The sequence below is a fragment of the Rhinolophus hipposideros genome (assembly GCF_964194185.1).
Source record: "Rhinolophus hipposideros genome assembly, chromosome: 7".
NCBI lineage: Eukaryota > Metazoa > Chordata > Mammalia > Chiroptera > Rhinolophidae > Rhinolophus > Rhinolophus hipposideros.
Window position 1 is genome coordinate 23889083 of NC_138053.1, and position 18529 is coordinate 23907611.

An 18529-nucleotide genomic window follows, 5' to 3' on the forward strand; every position below is an offset into this window, starting at 1 on the left:
ATATACACACATTGTGTTTTCCTATACATACATACCTTTTCACTTAAAGGAAGCATTTCAGTTTCTCTTTGGGATACGCGATTGCCAGCATCACTACTCTTGCGCTTTGGGGCTGCTGTTGGGTCAAACAAGGATGACTTGGACACAAGCACTGTGACACCATGACACTCGATCTGATAACCCAAACGGCTACTGAGTCACTGACAGGTGAGTAGTGTATGCAGCGTGGATCCACTGGACAAAGGGATGATCCGCGTCCCAGGCTGGAGGGAGTGGGACAGTGGGAGATTTCATCACACTACTCAGAACAGCGAGTAATTTAAGAGTTATGAATTGTTTATTTCTGGGATTTCCCATTTATTCTTTTCAGACCACAGTTGACTCTGGGTAACTGAAACTGCAGAAAGCAAAACCACAGATAAGGGGGAACTACTGCACAGACAAATGACTAAAAGACAAATTAAGTACCAACCCAATCTTATACCCTAAAACTTTGCTAAGTTTTGTTATACATCTTCATTATCTGTACTTACTGATATTTAATAGAAAAACAAGGACATCCAAAGCTCAAAGCAGCGAGCAATGACCACACGACTTTGACAGCATAGACTTGCCTTTATATATTAACATGAAAATCCAACTTAATTTTCAAACATCTTCAATCAAATTTCATCCATGCTCATACGAGTTCTATTAGGTTCTCAGACTTCTCCAAATGCTCCTTTCTCAGCAGAGCGTCACTGTTTGAAATCCTAAAACCATTCATTTGCTATATCTTACTAAAAACTTCTGAAAGCATGTAAACCATACCCCTATCTTTTGGATTATGATGCTTAAATACAAAAACAATTCATTTAACATCTTATGAATCATTACAGTTATACATAAAAGCACCTACAAAATTTGAAAAAATAAGAGTCACAGTGCACTGAATCTTGGAACACATAAGGCTGGAACATAAGAACATTTAAAAAGTGGATTCAAAGACCTATTTCTCTTTGAAAGACATGAAGCCAACACAACTACTACTCCCCTCATCTAGCTTCATAAAATGCAGCACACAGAAGTAAATTATTGCATATTGAGAACACTTGTTATCACTTGATTTCTTCAAACCATGCTAACATTTCTCAAAGGAGAAATCCAGTTCTGTGCTAAGCATGGCCTTTCTCAAGGAAACCTGAACACTGAGAAACGAATACACAGATTTGAGGGAATAAGTACACTGGATGTACATAAAGCAGGTACATCCAACTTACACATTTTCTGCATAGTTAAGTCACATCACACACAAACTTAAGTCCCATCTTTTAACATTTTTTTTTATTTCAAACTGTCAAGATAGTTAAAAGCCTCAAGTTATCAAAACCCTATCCCAATAATACCCTTATTTTGTTCCACAGTGCATTAAGTGAAGCAGCACAAAAGCATAACATTTAACTATGGTTAAACCACCATCATTGAAGACATCATTTGTTGGTTCTTGAAAAGGTTCAACACCATTACTAGAAGACATACTTCTGATTAAAAAAAACTCTAATCTCTTTTGCTTTAGTATTGAGAGCTGAAAAATCCAGCCCTAGGCACCAGAAGACTGACCAAAGTATACTACTCACTTAAAAAGAGAAAACAAAAAACACATACAAATATCTCTAAAATTAAAAGGTTTCCAGATAACAGTAAATAAGTGAAAATGATTTACCTATCAGGCAAACGAAGTTTTCACTCCCTTAACAACTTAACAGAAATCTGGAATGCTGGGACCAACTATAAATATGGCTCAAGAAGACCCAAGCAAAGCAGCTGTATTTCTGGAAAGAATAGTAAGAGCTTCCAAACATAATCACATAATGCATTTTTAAAAAGGTCACAGAAGGATTCACAAATCTGTCACATTAAAAGATGTAGGATTGTAAATAACCTAATTCTAAACGCAATGCTGTAATTGTGAATTCTCCTGCTTAGCACCAAGAGGGTGACACTTTTATTAATAAATAGAATTTCTTCTTTAAAATCAAGCCATTGAAAAGCTAAAGCAAAGTAATACCAAGTGAATTCCTTACAATAGCATTTCTTTTGAAAGTCCCACTGGGTTAAATAGAACCCCTATTAAATAGGCTATCTATACAGAATAAAGATTTCTACAATAAAATTTACAAGCAGAGATATATTTTGTGGATACCACATGTAAGAAATGATTTTTAAAACCCACATGACAGATGCACACGCACGCATATGCTCACACCTCCTACCCCCCCACAAAGAAATACCTTCACTGAGGTCAGAAGCAGCCCAAACACTAAAGCCCCCTTAAAGCCCTGGTGATTGTCCTCAATTATAGCTAAAATCCTTCTTACAATGGGCACTGCCCTCCTTATTTGGATTTAAGAATCCTGAAAGAGCAAAATACATTCCTAGGAGTGAGTTACGTACGTTACTTTTGTGTTCTAATCCGCCCCTAGTGAAACGCTGATTTGTACTTGGGTAAATCGCATACCCCTTCCATATCGCTCCATCATCCAGGGGCTTCAGCATGCTCACAGAAGCAGGTCGGTCTCTGCTACTACTGCAAACTGGAACCTAATATAACATCAGTTTCCAGGGATCAACACTGAGATGCAATGTAAAAGCTAATAATGTCAGTATTCCATACGTATTTACACAACCGTAATACAGATTCAATGTTCACGAGACCAGAATCATTGCACAACACCAGAGGGCTGGTGGCAGGGTGACGGAAGGAAGCAGCTGCTGGGTCTTGGCCTCTGTGCTTTCTGCTGCTCTCCTCAGCAGTCTCACAGGTTTACCGCCTGCACACAGTACAATGCAAAATTGGAACAGCAACTCCCCACCCAACCAGGCTGAGGACGTTTCCCTTTAATGAAGTGCTAAGAGTTCATTTTGAACATGAACATTGTGTAACAAATGCTGGCTCCATATAAAACCTTTCACTAAAACGCCAAGCAGAGGAAGATTAGACGACCTTAGTGGTTAGAAGCAAAAAAATGTGTAAAATGCCACCAAAGCAGATGACCTGCAATCTTGACTTCTGTGACATTTCAGCTCTTGTATTCATTTAATTAATTGTGTTTTAAGTTTCTTTTAAAATTTCAATAAGGAAACTATTATTATAATCACTGAAATGGGTAGATGGAGCAGTCCCATTAACCTGGCTACTTGATAACTCAAACACTGTTTTCTTGATCAGAATATAAAATAAAAAACAATCACAGAAAAAAAAAAATGCCCTCATAAAAAGCAATTTAAATTCATTAGCCAAATACTGAAAAGGTACATCTGTATAAAAGGTTGCAACTGCATTTACAGTTCAAATTCATATTTCTTTCTACTCTCTTTTCTGCACACAGAACAATCTCTTCAGACACATCATTGCCTCCCTGCATTTCTTTAAAACACCTGAGAAAGGTAAGGCAAGAGAGACACCCACTCAAATGCAACAGGTCTCTGACCGTGGGACTTCCACAACACGCCTGTTGCTATCAAAGGTCCAAGATTTTCATTATAGCATTATGGTCAAACTTGAAACTCAAAAAGGCTCTGGATGAAAAGGGGAATTTGCAATGTCCATTACATGCCACAGACTGTCCCTCAGCATGTTCTAGCAACTGGTCTTCACCAGAGCAAGGTAAGTCATATGCAGCATCTGTGGAAAAAAACAAAATAAACACGCTCAGTAACTGAGGAAGAAATAAAACACTGCCCTTTACCTTTTGTTATAAAGGAATTCATGTACAGTATATTTTTATCTCCTACATTCTAAGTCCAACCTAAGTAGAACCACCAAGATATTTTCCTGTCCCTAAACTCAACTGAATTTCTAATCTGTTATTGCTTATTTCAACACAAGCATTCAAAACCTCAATCTGTCTTTAAAACCCTTAATATTCACTTGTTTTGGAAACTGGGCATACGTTGGTTTGACTCCAATATTTATAATCTGAGCCAACATAATGGGAGCTTCTTGACAGAGATCAAAATGTAAGCATTGCAAAGATTAAAATTACAATATTAAGATTTGTAAAGATTTCAATTCTAGAAAAATAAAGCTGGAGCTTACCAAATCTTCAGAGAATATATAAACCTAAAGAAAAATCCAAACTTTCAAAACCATAGCACAACAGCACCAGCTTATCAGGGGTGTCCTTGTGTCCTTTTTTTTTTTTTAGGTTGAGCAGGGACCTGACTAGGAAAGTGGAAGAGGCTGAGGCAAAGGAAAGTCTCAAATTCGGTTTCCCAGGACAAGATTCCTTTTATATTTCCTTCCCAAGACAACTCAAAATTTTATGTATCCATATCACGCCCAACTAAGCTGGGTATACGAAGTTATAGCGTGCCTTCTTTAAAGCATCTGCCTATCATGTTGTCCCAACCACCCAAGGTGGCCAGAAAAATCCTACTAAGAGGATTTCTACCCCCATAACTTATCTACAATAAACTAATGGTAGTTCCTGCTTCTTCATAGTTAAACCTGAGCTTTCTAAAATAGGTTTAAAAAACATCTCTTTACAAATACTTTTTATCTTGCTTAAATCATAGACAGTAAGTACTCCAAGAAAATAAGATTATAATGCTTTTCCTTTTAGACTTTTTTATATGAAAACCTTAATTTAAGGTTAATTTTAGGTCTAATTTAGATAGTGAATAAATGCAGATGTACAGCACAGGGAATTTCATACAATTTAAACCCGCACCTAAGAAAAAAAACACTCTACTACACTTCCAACTGATATCTATTAAGCCAATATTACCAAAGAACTTTCTACATTCACCAGCATTACTTTCCAAATCAGACCACACACGTACTCTTGATAACTGACGATGGAAAAGTTCCAAATGCCATTTTAACAGTAAGAGCTATCTTTAGTACCACCTTAAAAAGTTGACCACTACCTCAAAAAGGGGGGTAAATGTTCCCCTTCTGAAGCTGTGCTCCCCTTACAAATATTCTATGTAGTACTCAGAATGAGGTCTCCTCACCTCTACAATATCTGGCTCACTCTAACCCTTAAGCAATTATTTATCTATTTACAATATTTATGCACAGCACCAAGACTTGACATTCACAAACAAATAGCACACTGAAAGAAAAATTTCCTTGATCATTTAAATAAATTCATTTTAGCCAGTTTTATATTTAGAGAACTTGACCACATATTTGCACTCTCTCTATAGAACCCGTGCAACTCTTTCTGCTAACCTGTTACAATTTATCATACATTCCTCTAAGATCAAGGTTAGTCCAAAGTCAAACCAAATCCCACCAGGCAGATACTTTAAAAAGAAAATGACTCGCCTGTTTCAAAATTATCCTGAAGTTTTCGTGGATGAAGTTTTTTCTCACATTTCTATTAAAAAAATAAACAAACACAACATACATCTCCAGTTATTTCACTTATTATAAGATATATTATCAAATTTCTCAGGATGAAAATTAAACCAGGAATATGATCACAATCCCTTTATTTTTCAAGTCTAAAACTTTTTCAATTTTTGAATATGTATACAATATAGAAACACCAGAAAACATAAAATTATTCATTACATTTCTCAACCCAGAGGTAATTACTATTCATTCCAATGTTAAAAAAACAAAAACAAAAAAAAACCTAGAAAGGCAGTTTTTCAATGAAGACACGTGTGAATTCTTTTCATATAATTATATAATAAAATGGAATTACTCAATATATGCTATTATTCTACAAACTTTTTTTTTTAATTGAGGAATATTGGGGAACAGTATGTTTCTCCAGGGCCCATCAGTGCCAAGTTGTCCTTCAATCTAGTTGTGGAGGGCGCAGCTCAGCTCCAAGTCCCGTCGCAGTTTTCAATCTTTAGTTGTAGGGAGCGCAGCCCACCATCCCATGTGGAAATTGAACCGGCAACCTTGTTGAGTGTGCACTCTAACCAACTGAGCTATCCGGCTGCCCCCAAAACTACTTTTTAAATGCAATATACTGTGAACATATTCCTTTTTCAATACATAAAAATATGTATCATCATTTTTTTTAATGACTACATGGTAGTCTAGTGCATAGATTTATAATACTGTCATTTACAATATTGTCATTGTCTTCTTGGATAGATTGTTTTCAGTATTAAAGAGTAACAGGGTGACTACTCTTTAAATTTCTCTTTTAGAGAACCAAGATAGGAACTATTTCAGGCTTTCAATACAGCCAAACTACAGTCTAGAAAGCTATATCAACAACTGATGTTTAAGTGTTGCCAATACACTCGACAATACACATCTGGCTATATGTTCATCTTTGCCAACCTGACAGGGAAAAGTGTAACAACAGTAAAGGGCATGCAGTCTAAGAGTAAACCCATCTTTAATGTCTTTGCTAGTGGTATCAACAAGCCCCAAGTTGGATACAGAGCCTAGGGAATTCAGGCAAAATATTTTTGCTAAAAACTTAAAATTACTGTCATCACTCACTGTTAATGAAAGAAAAATTAAGTGAAGCTACTGTAAGAAAATTCAACAAACAAACATCAGAACTCACAGAAAAGATAAACAGGGACACCATTAGTTATGAATTACTTTCTGAAGCACAGACTAAAGGAATGGAATTAAATGCCTTAAAATGCTGACAGTGATTTGTCTTTGGGCCTAACCTGATAACTATGGCATTATTTTTTTTCTAAATTCTACCAACTTGAAGGAAATACACTGTTATGTTCTTCCAAATTTTTAATTTCATTAAAATAATATAGACTCTATTTAGAAGAACATAGAACAATAGCCAAGGACGTGCTATGGAAAGCAGGGCTGACTACATATTATTTTTCCAGTATTAACATTAATTTAAATAATCACATAAAAAAGCCAAGTTTAGGGCCGGCCTGGTGACTCAGGCGGTTAGAGCTCCATGTTCTTAACTCCGAAGGCTGCTGGTTCGATTCCCACATGGGCCAGTGGGCTCTGAACCACAAGGTTGCCAGTTCAATTCCTCGAGTCCTGCAAGGGATGGATGGTGGGCAGCGCCCCCTGAAACTAAGATTGAACACGGCACCTTGAGCTGAGCTGCCACTGAGCTCCTGAATGGCTCAGTTGGTTGGAGCGTGTCCTCTCAACCACAAGGTTGCTGGTTCGACTCCCGCAAGGGATGGTGGGCTTTGCCCCCTGCGACTAGAAAACTGCAACTGGACCTGGAGCTGAGCTGTGCCCTCCACAACTAAGACTGAAAGGACAACAACTTGAAGCTGAACGGCACCCTCCACAACTAAGATTGAAAGGACAACAACTTGACTTGGAAAAAAGTCCTGAAGTACATACACACTGTTCCCCAATAAAGTCCTGTTCCCCTTCCCCAATTAAAAAAAAAAAATCTTAAAAACAAAAAAAAGCCAAGTTTAAATGTACGATTCAATGTTACACATCTGTAACAGAAAGCAGCCAAACAGATTTTTAGTGGGTGAACTACACAATTTCACTCCGTAAAAATCCTGTCAATAACAATTTGATGTGCCCTGACAATGCCCTGCCCCACTCTAGAGAACTAAAAACGGTGAACTGCATTCTCAGTATGAGAGGTGTGACTCTCACCATCAAGGGATTCTGCTGCTTGACCCCGTTTGTTCTTTTCTTTTGATTAGGTGAGTCTTGATACTGTTTTCTGCCATTTCCTCTTATACTTTGATTCTGTGTTTGCAGTAAGAAAAAATAAAATGTAAATCTTTACATAAATTGTGTTACATAAATATAATGTAATAGGACAAAAGAATATATACCCTTATGAATCTGTTTAATGGATGAATCAAAGTTTAGCAAAGCACCCCCAACCCCAAATCTTCCTAAAACATTAGGGAATCACACTAGATTGGTATTTTTTCTTATAGACGATAGTGTTTCACAAAGCAAGGTCCCTAGAAATCTTTCCACATCTCTTGCCTTATCCCTATTTCTGCTTTTTGTTTTCAATGCATGAGTTAAAAACAATGGGAGGAAGACAGGAACAAGTTTGAAAATTCATGTGACTATCAAACAAAACCTCTGTGAGGAAATGCTAAGGCACACTGACCACAGCTCTCAGGGCAGGGAACATGCAGATGAGATCAATTGTTACCCTATAATCTACTTTAAATTATTAATAAGCATTTTAAAATTAATAGTCTCTTTTTATAAAATATACATAAGATTGGCATTTTTAAAATTTGCGCCATTATCTCTAACTTTATCCCTAAAACCTAAAAATGCAGTAGCTGACATGCTGCTATTACACTGCTTTAAAATGAGTTTTCTTACAAAAAAATTTCTAAGTTTAACTTATACAGTTTTAAACATTAATTTATCCTTAGAGGACTTGAAAGAACAGCTCTTCAAGAGGACTGGCTAAAACAATGTGAATAAAATAATAACTATTATTATTTAGAAACATAAAAATACATTTATTTATTTATATTCCGTCTACCTACAGAAAAAAATAAACAGTTCCTAAAATAGCTTGAAAACAAGAAGTTAAACTAAATAAATAGTAGGGAAAAAAGGGCTTTAGAAACTCATTGTATCACATAATTTTAATTCAATTCCATCCTGCTCTTCCTGGTATTTATTTTTTATTGTGGTACAATGTACATAAAATTTACCACTTTAACCAATTGTAAGTGTACAATTCAGCAGCACTAAGTATAGTTACAATGTTGTACAACCATCACCAGTATCATCCCAAACAGAAACTTTGTACTCATTAAATAACTCCACATTCCTCCCCACCCTTCTTCCCTCAGCCCTGGTAAACCTCAAATTAATTTCTGTCTCTATGAATCTATCTACAGTGGTACCTTGGTTTTCCAACAGAATCCATTCCGGAAGGCTGTTGGAGTTCTGAAACATTCGAAAACCAAGGCACGGTTTCCCCTTAAAAAATAATGCAAAATGGATTAATCCATTCCAGACCTTTAAAATCAACCCATAACACTGCAAATATAGCATGAATTTTACTATCTAATGATACCATAAATCCATAAAATTTACAGTGTTCCTAAACTGAAATGTTCATCAATGGAGACGTTCGAAAACCGAGGTACTACTGTATTCTAGATACCTTATATAAAAGGAATCATACAATATTTGTCCTTTTGTTGTGGCTTATTTCACTTACCACGTGTTTCAAGTTCATCCATATTGCAGGACGTATATGCAACAATTTCATTCCTTTTAAGGCTGAATAATATTCTACTGTATATATATTTTATCCATTTATCTGTTGACAGACATGTGGGTTGTTTCCATCTTTGGCTACTGTAAATAATGCTACTATGAACACTTATATATGTCATGTGCTAAGAGCTAAGACCTCCATTTAGGATCTGTTGAGCCTCTGCTTTCAATTCTTCTGAGTATATACCTAAGCAGTGGAATTGCTGGTTTATGAAAAGTCATAACGGTTTAACTTTTTGAGGAACCACCAAACTGTTTTCTGTGGCAGCTGCACCATTTTACGTTCCCACCAGCAATGCATGAGGGTTCCAATCTGTCTCCACATCCTCACCAATACCAGTTATCTTTCTTTCTTTTGCTGTTGTTGTTATATTCATTCTAATGGATATGAAGTGATATCTCATGGTGGTTTTGATTCACATTTCTCTCGTAACAAATGATGTGAGCATCTTTACCTGTGCTTATTGGCCATTTGTATATTTTCTATGTAGAATTATCTACTGAAGTCATTTGCCCATTTTTTAATTGGGTTGTTTCTTTGTTGTTGAGTTTGGAAGTTTTATATATATATATATTCTGGATATTAATCCATTATCAAATATGTGATTTGCAAATACAGTCTCCCATTCTGTGGGTTGTCTTTTCACTCTTTTGATGGTGTCCTCTAATGCATAAAAGCTTTTAATTTTGATGGACCCAGTATATTTTTTTAAAAGAATGAAAATAAAAAGTGGCACCAAAATGGGTGGCTAGATAATAAAGGCAGACAATACCAAGGATTAGTAAGGATGTGTCACAACTGGAACTGTCATATTTTGCTGAGGATATAAATTACTTGAGAATATTGTTTATAGTGTATGCTCAAGAAGACAGCATATTCAGTGATCCAACAATTTTACTATTGGTTATGTATACCCTAAAGAATTGTATATGTTCATCAAAAGACATGCACGATATTCCTAACAGTATTGTTTGTAAAAGCGCCAAATTGAAAACAACCAAATGTCCATTAAGAGAAGAACAGAGGACTTCTGGTGAAGGTGGTCTCAGAGTAGTAAATGCTGTACTTGCTCCTCCCATGACCACATCAAAACTACAACTAAATTACGTAAACAACCATCACGAGAACCAGGAGGCGGCTAGCTGAACAGAATCCCTATAACTAAGGATATAAAGCAGCAATGTCGAGACTGGTGGGAGGGGCGGAGAGACGCAGAACAAGCAGGTCCCACACCCTCCAAGTGGTGATTAAGAATCAGCAGGGACATCTCAGCTGTGGAGGTCTCCCCTGAGGAGCGAGCAGTCCCAGCCCACACTAGGCTCCCCAGCCCACCAGTGCCAGGAAGAGGAGTGCCTCCACAATATCTAGCTGTGAAAGCCAGAGACAGACAACGAGCTGCTAGAGACTGAGACACCGCAGGTCTTAAAGGGCCTGAGCAGAGACTCACTCGCTCCGAGTTTCAACGCAGGGGCAGCAGCTCGAAAGCACCAGGAACATCCAGGAAGGAAATAAATTGAGTAGCTGCAGGGTGAGGGCTGGAGGGACAGGAGTGAGGGCAACTCTCTCTGGGGACGGAAGTGCTCACAGACGCCACTGTTCCTCTTTTTTGAGCCCTCCCCCCACAAGCGCAGGCAGATGCCACATCTCAGCGCCCCACTAACCTGGCTAACACCACTCACCCCAGCCCAGGGAATTCCAAGACCGTGGCCCACCCAACTTCCAAGCCCTGCCTGAACCTCTTTCAGCAGCTTTTCCACACAAGTCTAGGCTGCACTGTGGACTTTCCTAGAATCTCTCAAAGGTCCCTAAACCCCAAACAGGCAGTAGCTGTCCTCGGTGTGTCCTGTGCCTCTTGCTAGTGCCCCCAGCCTGGCACTAGAGGCAGCCGGCCTCGGTGTGCAGCTTAGCCGATCCCAGGCGCCTCCAAGCCCAGCACAGGAATCTACCAACACAGATCACTTTGTATCTTCTACCAGGTGGCACCGGGCTGGACACAGGCAGTGGCTAACCTGCGCCTGCACCAGAGCCCCGTCCAAGAGGCCCCAGAATCAGCACACCTGTGGCCCACTGCAGACCACAGCAGAGCACCACCAGCCATCTACACAAACAACACACCCACAGGGTGGTCTCAGTAGGCACCAGAGCCCTGCTAAAGTGAATCCCACTCCATGGGGTCAGCTCCCACACAACAGCTCATAAGCTGCAGTCACAGGGCCAATCCACCACTCATCTGCCAACAGCAAAAAAGGCTCAACTCTAACAGGAGAGCACACAGAACCCACATAAGAAACACTAGAGCACCCAGTACAGGTGACCAAGGAGACAGTGCCACAGGACACCTACTACATAAAGTCACCTTGCCAAGACTGGGAGATGTAACAGATCTGCCTAATACATAGAAATAAATATAGGAACACAGCCAAAATGAGGAGACAGAGAAACATGTTCCAAATAAAAGAATAGAACAAAGCTCCAAAAAAAGAGAACTAAACAAAATGGAGACAAGCAATCTACCAGATGCAGAGTTCAAGACACTGGTTATGAGGATGCTCACTGAACTTAGGGGAAGGATAGATCTCAATGAGAATCTCAATGGAAACATTAAAAAAAAAAGATAGGAAACATAAAAAACAACCAGTCAGAGACGAACGATACTATAACTGAAATGAAGAATCATTAGATGGAATCAACAGATTAGATGAAGCAGATCAAATCAGCAATATGAAAGACCAGATAGCAGAAAACAATAAGGATAGCAAAAATAATTTTAAAAAAGGAGGATAGTTTAAGGGACAACATCTAGCATAACAATATTAGCATCACAAGAGAGAAAACAAGAGATTAAAAACCAAGTTGAAGAAATGACAGAAAACTTCCCTGACCTAGTGAAGGAAATAGACATACCGTTTCCCCGAAAATAAGACCTAGCCGGACAATCAGCTCTAAAGCGTCTTTTGGAGCAAAACTTAATGTAGGACCTGGTATTATATTATGTATATTATATTACATTATACCCTGTCTTATATAAGACCCGGTCTTATAGCAAAATTTATAATACCGGGTCTCATATTAATTTTTGCTCCAAAACACACATTAAGCTGATTGTCCAGCTAGGTTTTATTTTCGAAGAAACACAGTACAAGTCCAGGAAGTATAGAGAATTCCAAACAAAATGAACCCAGAGGCCCACACCAAAACGCCAAAGGTTATAATTAAAACGCCAAAGGTTAAAGACAAAGAGAATCCTAAAAGCAGCAAGAGAAAAGCAGTTAGTTACCTACAAGGGAGCTCCCACAAGACTATCAGCTGATTTCACAACAGAAACTGCAGGTCAGAAGGGACTGGTACAAAATATTCAAAGTGATGAAAAGCAAGGACCTACAACCAAGATTAGTCTATCAAGCAAAGCTATCATTTAGAATCGAAGGACAGATAAAGAGCTTCCCAGACAAGGAAAACGTTGAAGGAGTTCATCAACACCAAGCCAGTATTACAAGAAATGTTAAAGAGACTTCTTTAAGAAGAAAATAAATAAATAAATAAATATATAAATAAATAAATATCACAAGAAAAAAATGTTCAATGACAAAGGCAAATATAATAAAAACAGTGGATCAACCAACATTAAAGCTAGTACAAAGGTTAGAAGGTAAAAGTAGGAAGATCGTGTAATTACAATAGTAAATTAAAGGATACAAACACACACAAAAGAAGTTAAAAACAAACATGGAAGGGATGAGTATAAATGGTTGTGATTTTAGAATATTTTTGAACTTAAGTGACCATCAACTTAAAATAGACTGTTATAAACATAGCTAGCTAGGTATATAAAGTGCCCGGTAACCACAAACCAAAAATCTATGAGAGATACAAGAAATAGAAAGCCAATATATGGTGATGGAAAGAGAACTGACTCTGGGTGGTGAACACACATGTGATATATAGATGATGTATTGCAGAATTGTACACCTGAAATCTATGTAACTTTACTAACAGTTGTCACCCCAATAAACTTTAAAAAAAGAAAGGAATCCAAATACAACTCTATAGAAAATCATCAACATACAAAAGAGAGCAAGAGACTAAGAAAGGAACAGAGAAGAACTACAAAGACAATCTGAAAATAATAAAATTACAAAAACTACATCCCATCATCAATAATTACTTTAAATGTAAATGGTGAAATACTCCAATCAAAAGACAACTGGATGTGGTAAGATGTGATACATACATATGGCGTATTGCTCAGCCATAAAAAAGGAATGAACTCATCATTTGAAATTACATGGATGGACCTAGAGGGTATCATGCCAAGTGAAATAAGTCAGACTGAGAAAGACAAACAAAGATTTTGCTTATATGTGGAATCTAAAGAACAACAGAAACAAACTCAGATACAGAGAACATTTTGATGATTGCCAGACTGGGAGTGACGAGGGGGTTTTGGGGATGGGTGAAAAGAGAGAAGGGATTAAGTACAAATTGCCAGTTGTAAAAACAGTCACAAAGATTTAAAGTGCAGCATAGGGAATAAAGTCAGTAATATTGTAATTACTATGTATGGTGTCAAATAGGTATTAGACTTACCAGGGTGATTACTTCATAAGTTATATAAATATCTAATCACTATGTTAGTTTCAGATGTACAAAATTGTATGTCAACTGTAACTGAAAACTAAGAAATAAAGAGTAGAATGGATAGTGTTATAATCATACACTAGAATACAATACACCAATGAATCTTTCACTAATAGCAAATACCAAAGTCAGATGTCAATTCCTGTTACTTACTACACTGGATTTATAGCAAAACTGTAAAGATTGAAGAGTCTCATCCCTGCTTTACATCACAAGTCAGGAACACAGGAGCCTTTGATCAACAATACAGAGCTCTAGAAATGTTCATTTGCAATTCTTCAATTCAGACACATTTCAAAGTCAAATGACCTGAAGTTGTGAAAATTTTTAAATGTGTACCACTCACCTTTGCTTTTAAAAGGTCAGACATTTCAGAATGATTATTATATGGCTTTTGCTGCAATGGTTGCCTGTGCTTTACCCACTGGTCACCAGGAGAACCTTCAGGAAATAACTGCTGACTGTGGCGGAATTTGGTTCGACTATACCAAGATTTAAAAAAATAAAAATAAGATCAGAAAATTTTCACTTAAGAGTTCTTCCAACACCTCAATAGTTTACCTCACAGACTACATATTTTACTTTGCTATTTATTGTCTATATCCTTTTAGTAGAATGTGAGTTCCATGAGGGCAGGGGCTCGTCTGCTTTGTCCACTATCCCCAGCAGGCAGCAGAGTACCTGGTGTTCAGTATTTCTGGAATGAATTAATAGTCTGTTATTTTTAATCCCACACTTTTCTAAACTATACACACCACCTCCTCCCTACAAGTGATTATACTTTTAAAAATGTGAAGAAAATAATTCTTCCGAAATTTAGTTGAAACAAATGTAACTGGATTCTCCTCCTTAATAGGCAGACAACTCATATTCTTACTAGGATGTTTAAAGTATAGAATTTGATCCTGCACACGTCATTTACGAACCCCATCCATGCTGGAAGAGGATATAAAAAATTAAGCTATATTCTAAAGCAAAAATATAAGGGACCTAAGACAACGGATGAATAAATTAAAAATTCAGTCTCAAATTCTTATGCAAAAAGCATGCAACTGTAAGACTGCACTCGTGCAATAGTTTGAGAAATATCATTCTATAGTACCACTTACATGTATAACACAGTCCAGAATCACTAATCCCAAGGGCTGTACTAGGATTATTTCTAAATATTTCAGAGTTCTTCCCCTTTCCCATTTAAAAATTACAATAAAATTACAGACTCTCTACTCTTTCTTTGGACAAAATTTAGATATTTCCTCCACCCATCACCACAGGCATTAGTCCATATACTTAAAACACACACTGCTCTCTCTAAGAAACCTGAATTTGGTTAAGAAGTTGGTTTATTATTTCCTTATTCTAGTCTCTAAGACCATAAACCCTAAGACTAAAAAATATGGGAGTTCTATCACCCTATGGTAGATAAATTTTCCCAAACATGCAGTCATACAATTTTTTTTCAAATACTATTTCCTAACTTTTTAGTGTCTTTGTTTCTCTTTTTAATCTTGGCTGCATTCCTGTCTACTTTACTTTTTCTATACTGTTTCACTTATGTCTAATCATCATCATAATTCTGAGGAAGAAATGACTCCTAACGCATTTAGTCCAAGCTTCTGTCTTCATAAAACCCAACTAAAATGGAATATTCTCTATGAATTTAAAAAACATTGACAGATGTGGTTTACTTTTTTAATTTTTAAAGCTCTAGAATAAAAACAGTACATCTAAATTAGAGAAAATGTAAAAAGAACTGTCTCTGAACCTAATATAGGGAAAGGTCTAGCAAGCTGATGACAAATATATATGCTCATTTAACAAAATTACTTAGCCTGCTCTGTAACTGTGGTTTAGATACTATTAAGTTCCAACCGAGAAAATGTTCTTTGTGGTTCATATCCATGTAACAGTCACTCTTTATGACACTAGGGAAAGAAGGAAGCCCACCCCACTCGTCACAGTTCTTTCTGAACAAATGATACCTCAGCATCCTTCATCTCCCTACACAAAACCAGACCTCAATATATCCTCGATATGAGAACAGAGAAATAGCAGTATAAACACAGATTTTTCTCTTCTTTCTTCCTTTCTATCTATCTACCCAATCTATCTAAAGTATTGGTACTCTCTTATGTACACTTTTTAAAAATGTACCTAAAGCTCCTGTCCAACTCGTTAACCTTCTTAATCTCATCAAAAACCCTTAAAAAAAAAAAAAATCTACTATCCGAGACCAGTAACAAAATAGTACCTATAAAACAAAACCAACAGCTCTGCAAACTTTAGAAGCAAAATGCTACTGTATTAAAAACTATTAGAAAGTCAGAATCCTATGAACATATTTCTTTACCTCAATTTTTCCACCGTGGGTTTAGCTGGTGTGCTACTAGTTGAGGAAAATCCATTGTCACTGTCTGAGGAATCTCCAAATCTTCGAGAAAGCCAGTCCCTTAACGGTCTACAGAAACAATAAGAATTCACTTTTAAAACTTGGCTATATAAAGAAACTTACAATCAAAAATTATGAAGGTTAGCTTTGTATTTCAAGAAATATGAACATACCTGATAAAAGGAATAGCCATAAAAAATTTGTTAGGTGCCAAACCAAGTTTGGATTTTGGGGTCATATCATTTCTATGACAGGGCAATTTCTCTATGGAGAACCACTCAATGTTCTGAAACACATGAAAATAATTCATTTAGTTAATTATTATCAAGGAGTTTCTAAAAGCAATTTCCTACTTCATTCAATTGGGCTACTGTCCAGCAACCTGAAAATACTTTCAATTACATACCCGAATTTCTCTTCTGGTTTTTGGATTAAATTTTGTCTCTCTTGGAACTCCTGGAATGATGTACAAACGAGCAAGCTGGTCATTGATTCGAAGTTCAATGTAATCATCCTTACAAATATAATCTTTGATATCAAAACCAGTTTCTTCAAAGACCTGGAAGTAACAAATTTGGATGATGACTTTCAATTTTTGCTGTCAGACCTCCAGAGTTCATTAAAATTTATTTCAAAGGTAAAAATTCAGAAATACGCAGGCAATTAAAGGCATGAAAACAGTAGGCAAGAAATCCGATTATACCCAGGGTCTAGCTCTGGCTCTACCTCTCCTGACCTGTTCCACTATGGAGAAACCTCTTTACATACCTGAGCCTCAGTTTCTTCACCTATTCAATCAAAGGACATGAGTGACATAGTGATTTACAGTAAGAAATATATATTTGGTCTTTGTCGCCCCTTTCTGGTACACAAGTTCTAAAACCCTTGGAAGTTCCTAAGTGGTAAGATCACGAAGGTGCTTTTTATTATGTTAGTGAAGTGGCTTTTGGGACAAACCTGAGAATCAGGGCTGGCTGCCAGGAAAACCAACCATGTGAGAAGATTGGAACCTTCCCGGGAGGGGAGACAGGCTGGAGATGGGGCTCACTAGCAAAAGGCCGATGACTTACAGTACCATGCCTCGGTCATGAAGCCTCCATAAAAACCCAGAAGAACAGAGTTCCAAGAGCTTCCAGGCTGGTGAACACGCGGACATTTGGGGAGAGCGGTGCTCTAGGAGAAAGCACGGAAGCTCCGAGCCCTTTCCCGGTAGCGTGCCCTATGCATCTCTGCATCTTGTTGTTCCGGGAGTTAGATCCTTTTCTAATTAACCAGTAATCTGTTAAGTAAAATGTTTCTCTGAACTCAAGGAAGGGGTTCACTGGAACTTCCAATCGATAGCTGGCGGGTCAGGAACACAGGCGACAACCTGGCATTGACACTGGCCTCTGAAGTGGAGGCCGTCTGGTAGGACTGCGCTCTTCACCTGTGGGGTCTGATCTACCTCTGGTTTCTAGTGTCAGACTGGAGGTGACTCGCAGGAAACCCACCTGGTATCTAGAACTTCTTATTGGTGCGGGGAAGCCCCTCCATACACCTTGTAACTGGCTCCAGAAACCCTAAGATGTGAAGAGTGCCTCAGTGGTTCCCAATGTGCGGAAGTGCATCACTGGGGACCACAGGTGGATTTTAGTCACAGCACCCATGAATCTGTACGTATACCAAGCTACCGACTAAAAAATGTCTTACCCAATAAAACTATTTTCAAACATGAACACTGAATTGTGGTTAATACTAACATTTAAATGGACAGATTCCAAAGTACAGCTACAACCAAATTGGTAGCAGTTTGTTAATGCAAAAGAACAGAAAACTAGTGCACTGGATTAATGGTTCTAAAACTGCCTTTCCTCAGGAGTGCCTCAAAGGCTGGGAGGAAGAACTGGGAAAACATAAATATCAGGAATTAATGTTACATCTAGCCTTCGCCTTTTCCTTCAACCAAAGAATCCATGCTTAATCTTATTAACATACTGGGCTTCTGTTTAAAGTAAAAACCACTGGTCTCTTCTTGCCTTAAAGTTCTCCTTCAAGTAACATTTGTATTACTCTGACAACGTCCTTACTCATTTCACCTCCAAAATCAGAAAGGCTTTGGACTCTCAGTGGCTAAAAACCCCTGTGCATTTTTCATGCGGCAGCTCCTCCCCTGCCCTCTGGTTTCAGCTTCTCCCCATCAATCAGAGGGACATTAGAACACATGCACACGCCTGAATTAGTCCCAAGGCACAGGTGTGGAGGAGATATTTCTACCCATTCCTTTCCCTCTTTCTCTTGTCAGTTCATTACACCTTCCTACCTCCCTCCCTTAGGGCAA

General features: G+C 37.7%; 1 protein-coding gene across 2 annotated transcripts in view; it reads right to left on the bottom strand.

The window, feature by feature from the left end:
• Window positions 1-321: 321 nt before the first annotated feature.
• Window positions 322-18529, bottom strand: part of DCP2 (decapping mRNA 2) — a 45046-nt gene continuing 26838 nt past the window's right edge. The window contains exons 5-11 of one of the 2 annotated variants that reach the window (XM_081053750.1): window positions 16619-16771; window positions 16386-16498; window positions 16174-16281; window positions 14170-14305; window positions 7571-7666; window positions 5315-5366; window positions 344-3664 (exon numbers count right to left, since the gene is read on the bottom strand). In XM_081053750.1, the coding sequence (XP_080909876.1) occupies window positions 3501-3664; window positions 5315-5366; window positions 7571-7666; window positions 14170-14305; window positions 16174-16281; window positions 16386-16498; window positions 16619-16771 (822 nt within the window). In that variant the 3' untranslated portion in view covers window positions 344-3500. Of the gene's footprint in view, window positions 3665-5314; window positions 5367-7570; window positions 7667-14169; window positions 14306-16173; window positions 16282-16385; window positions 16499-16618; window positions 16772-18529 lie in introns of both variants that reach the window. The other variant, XM_081053751.1, reaches the window with a different exon arrangement.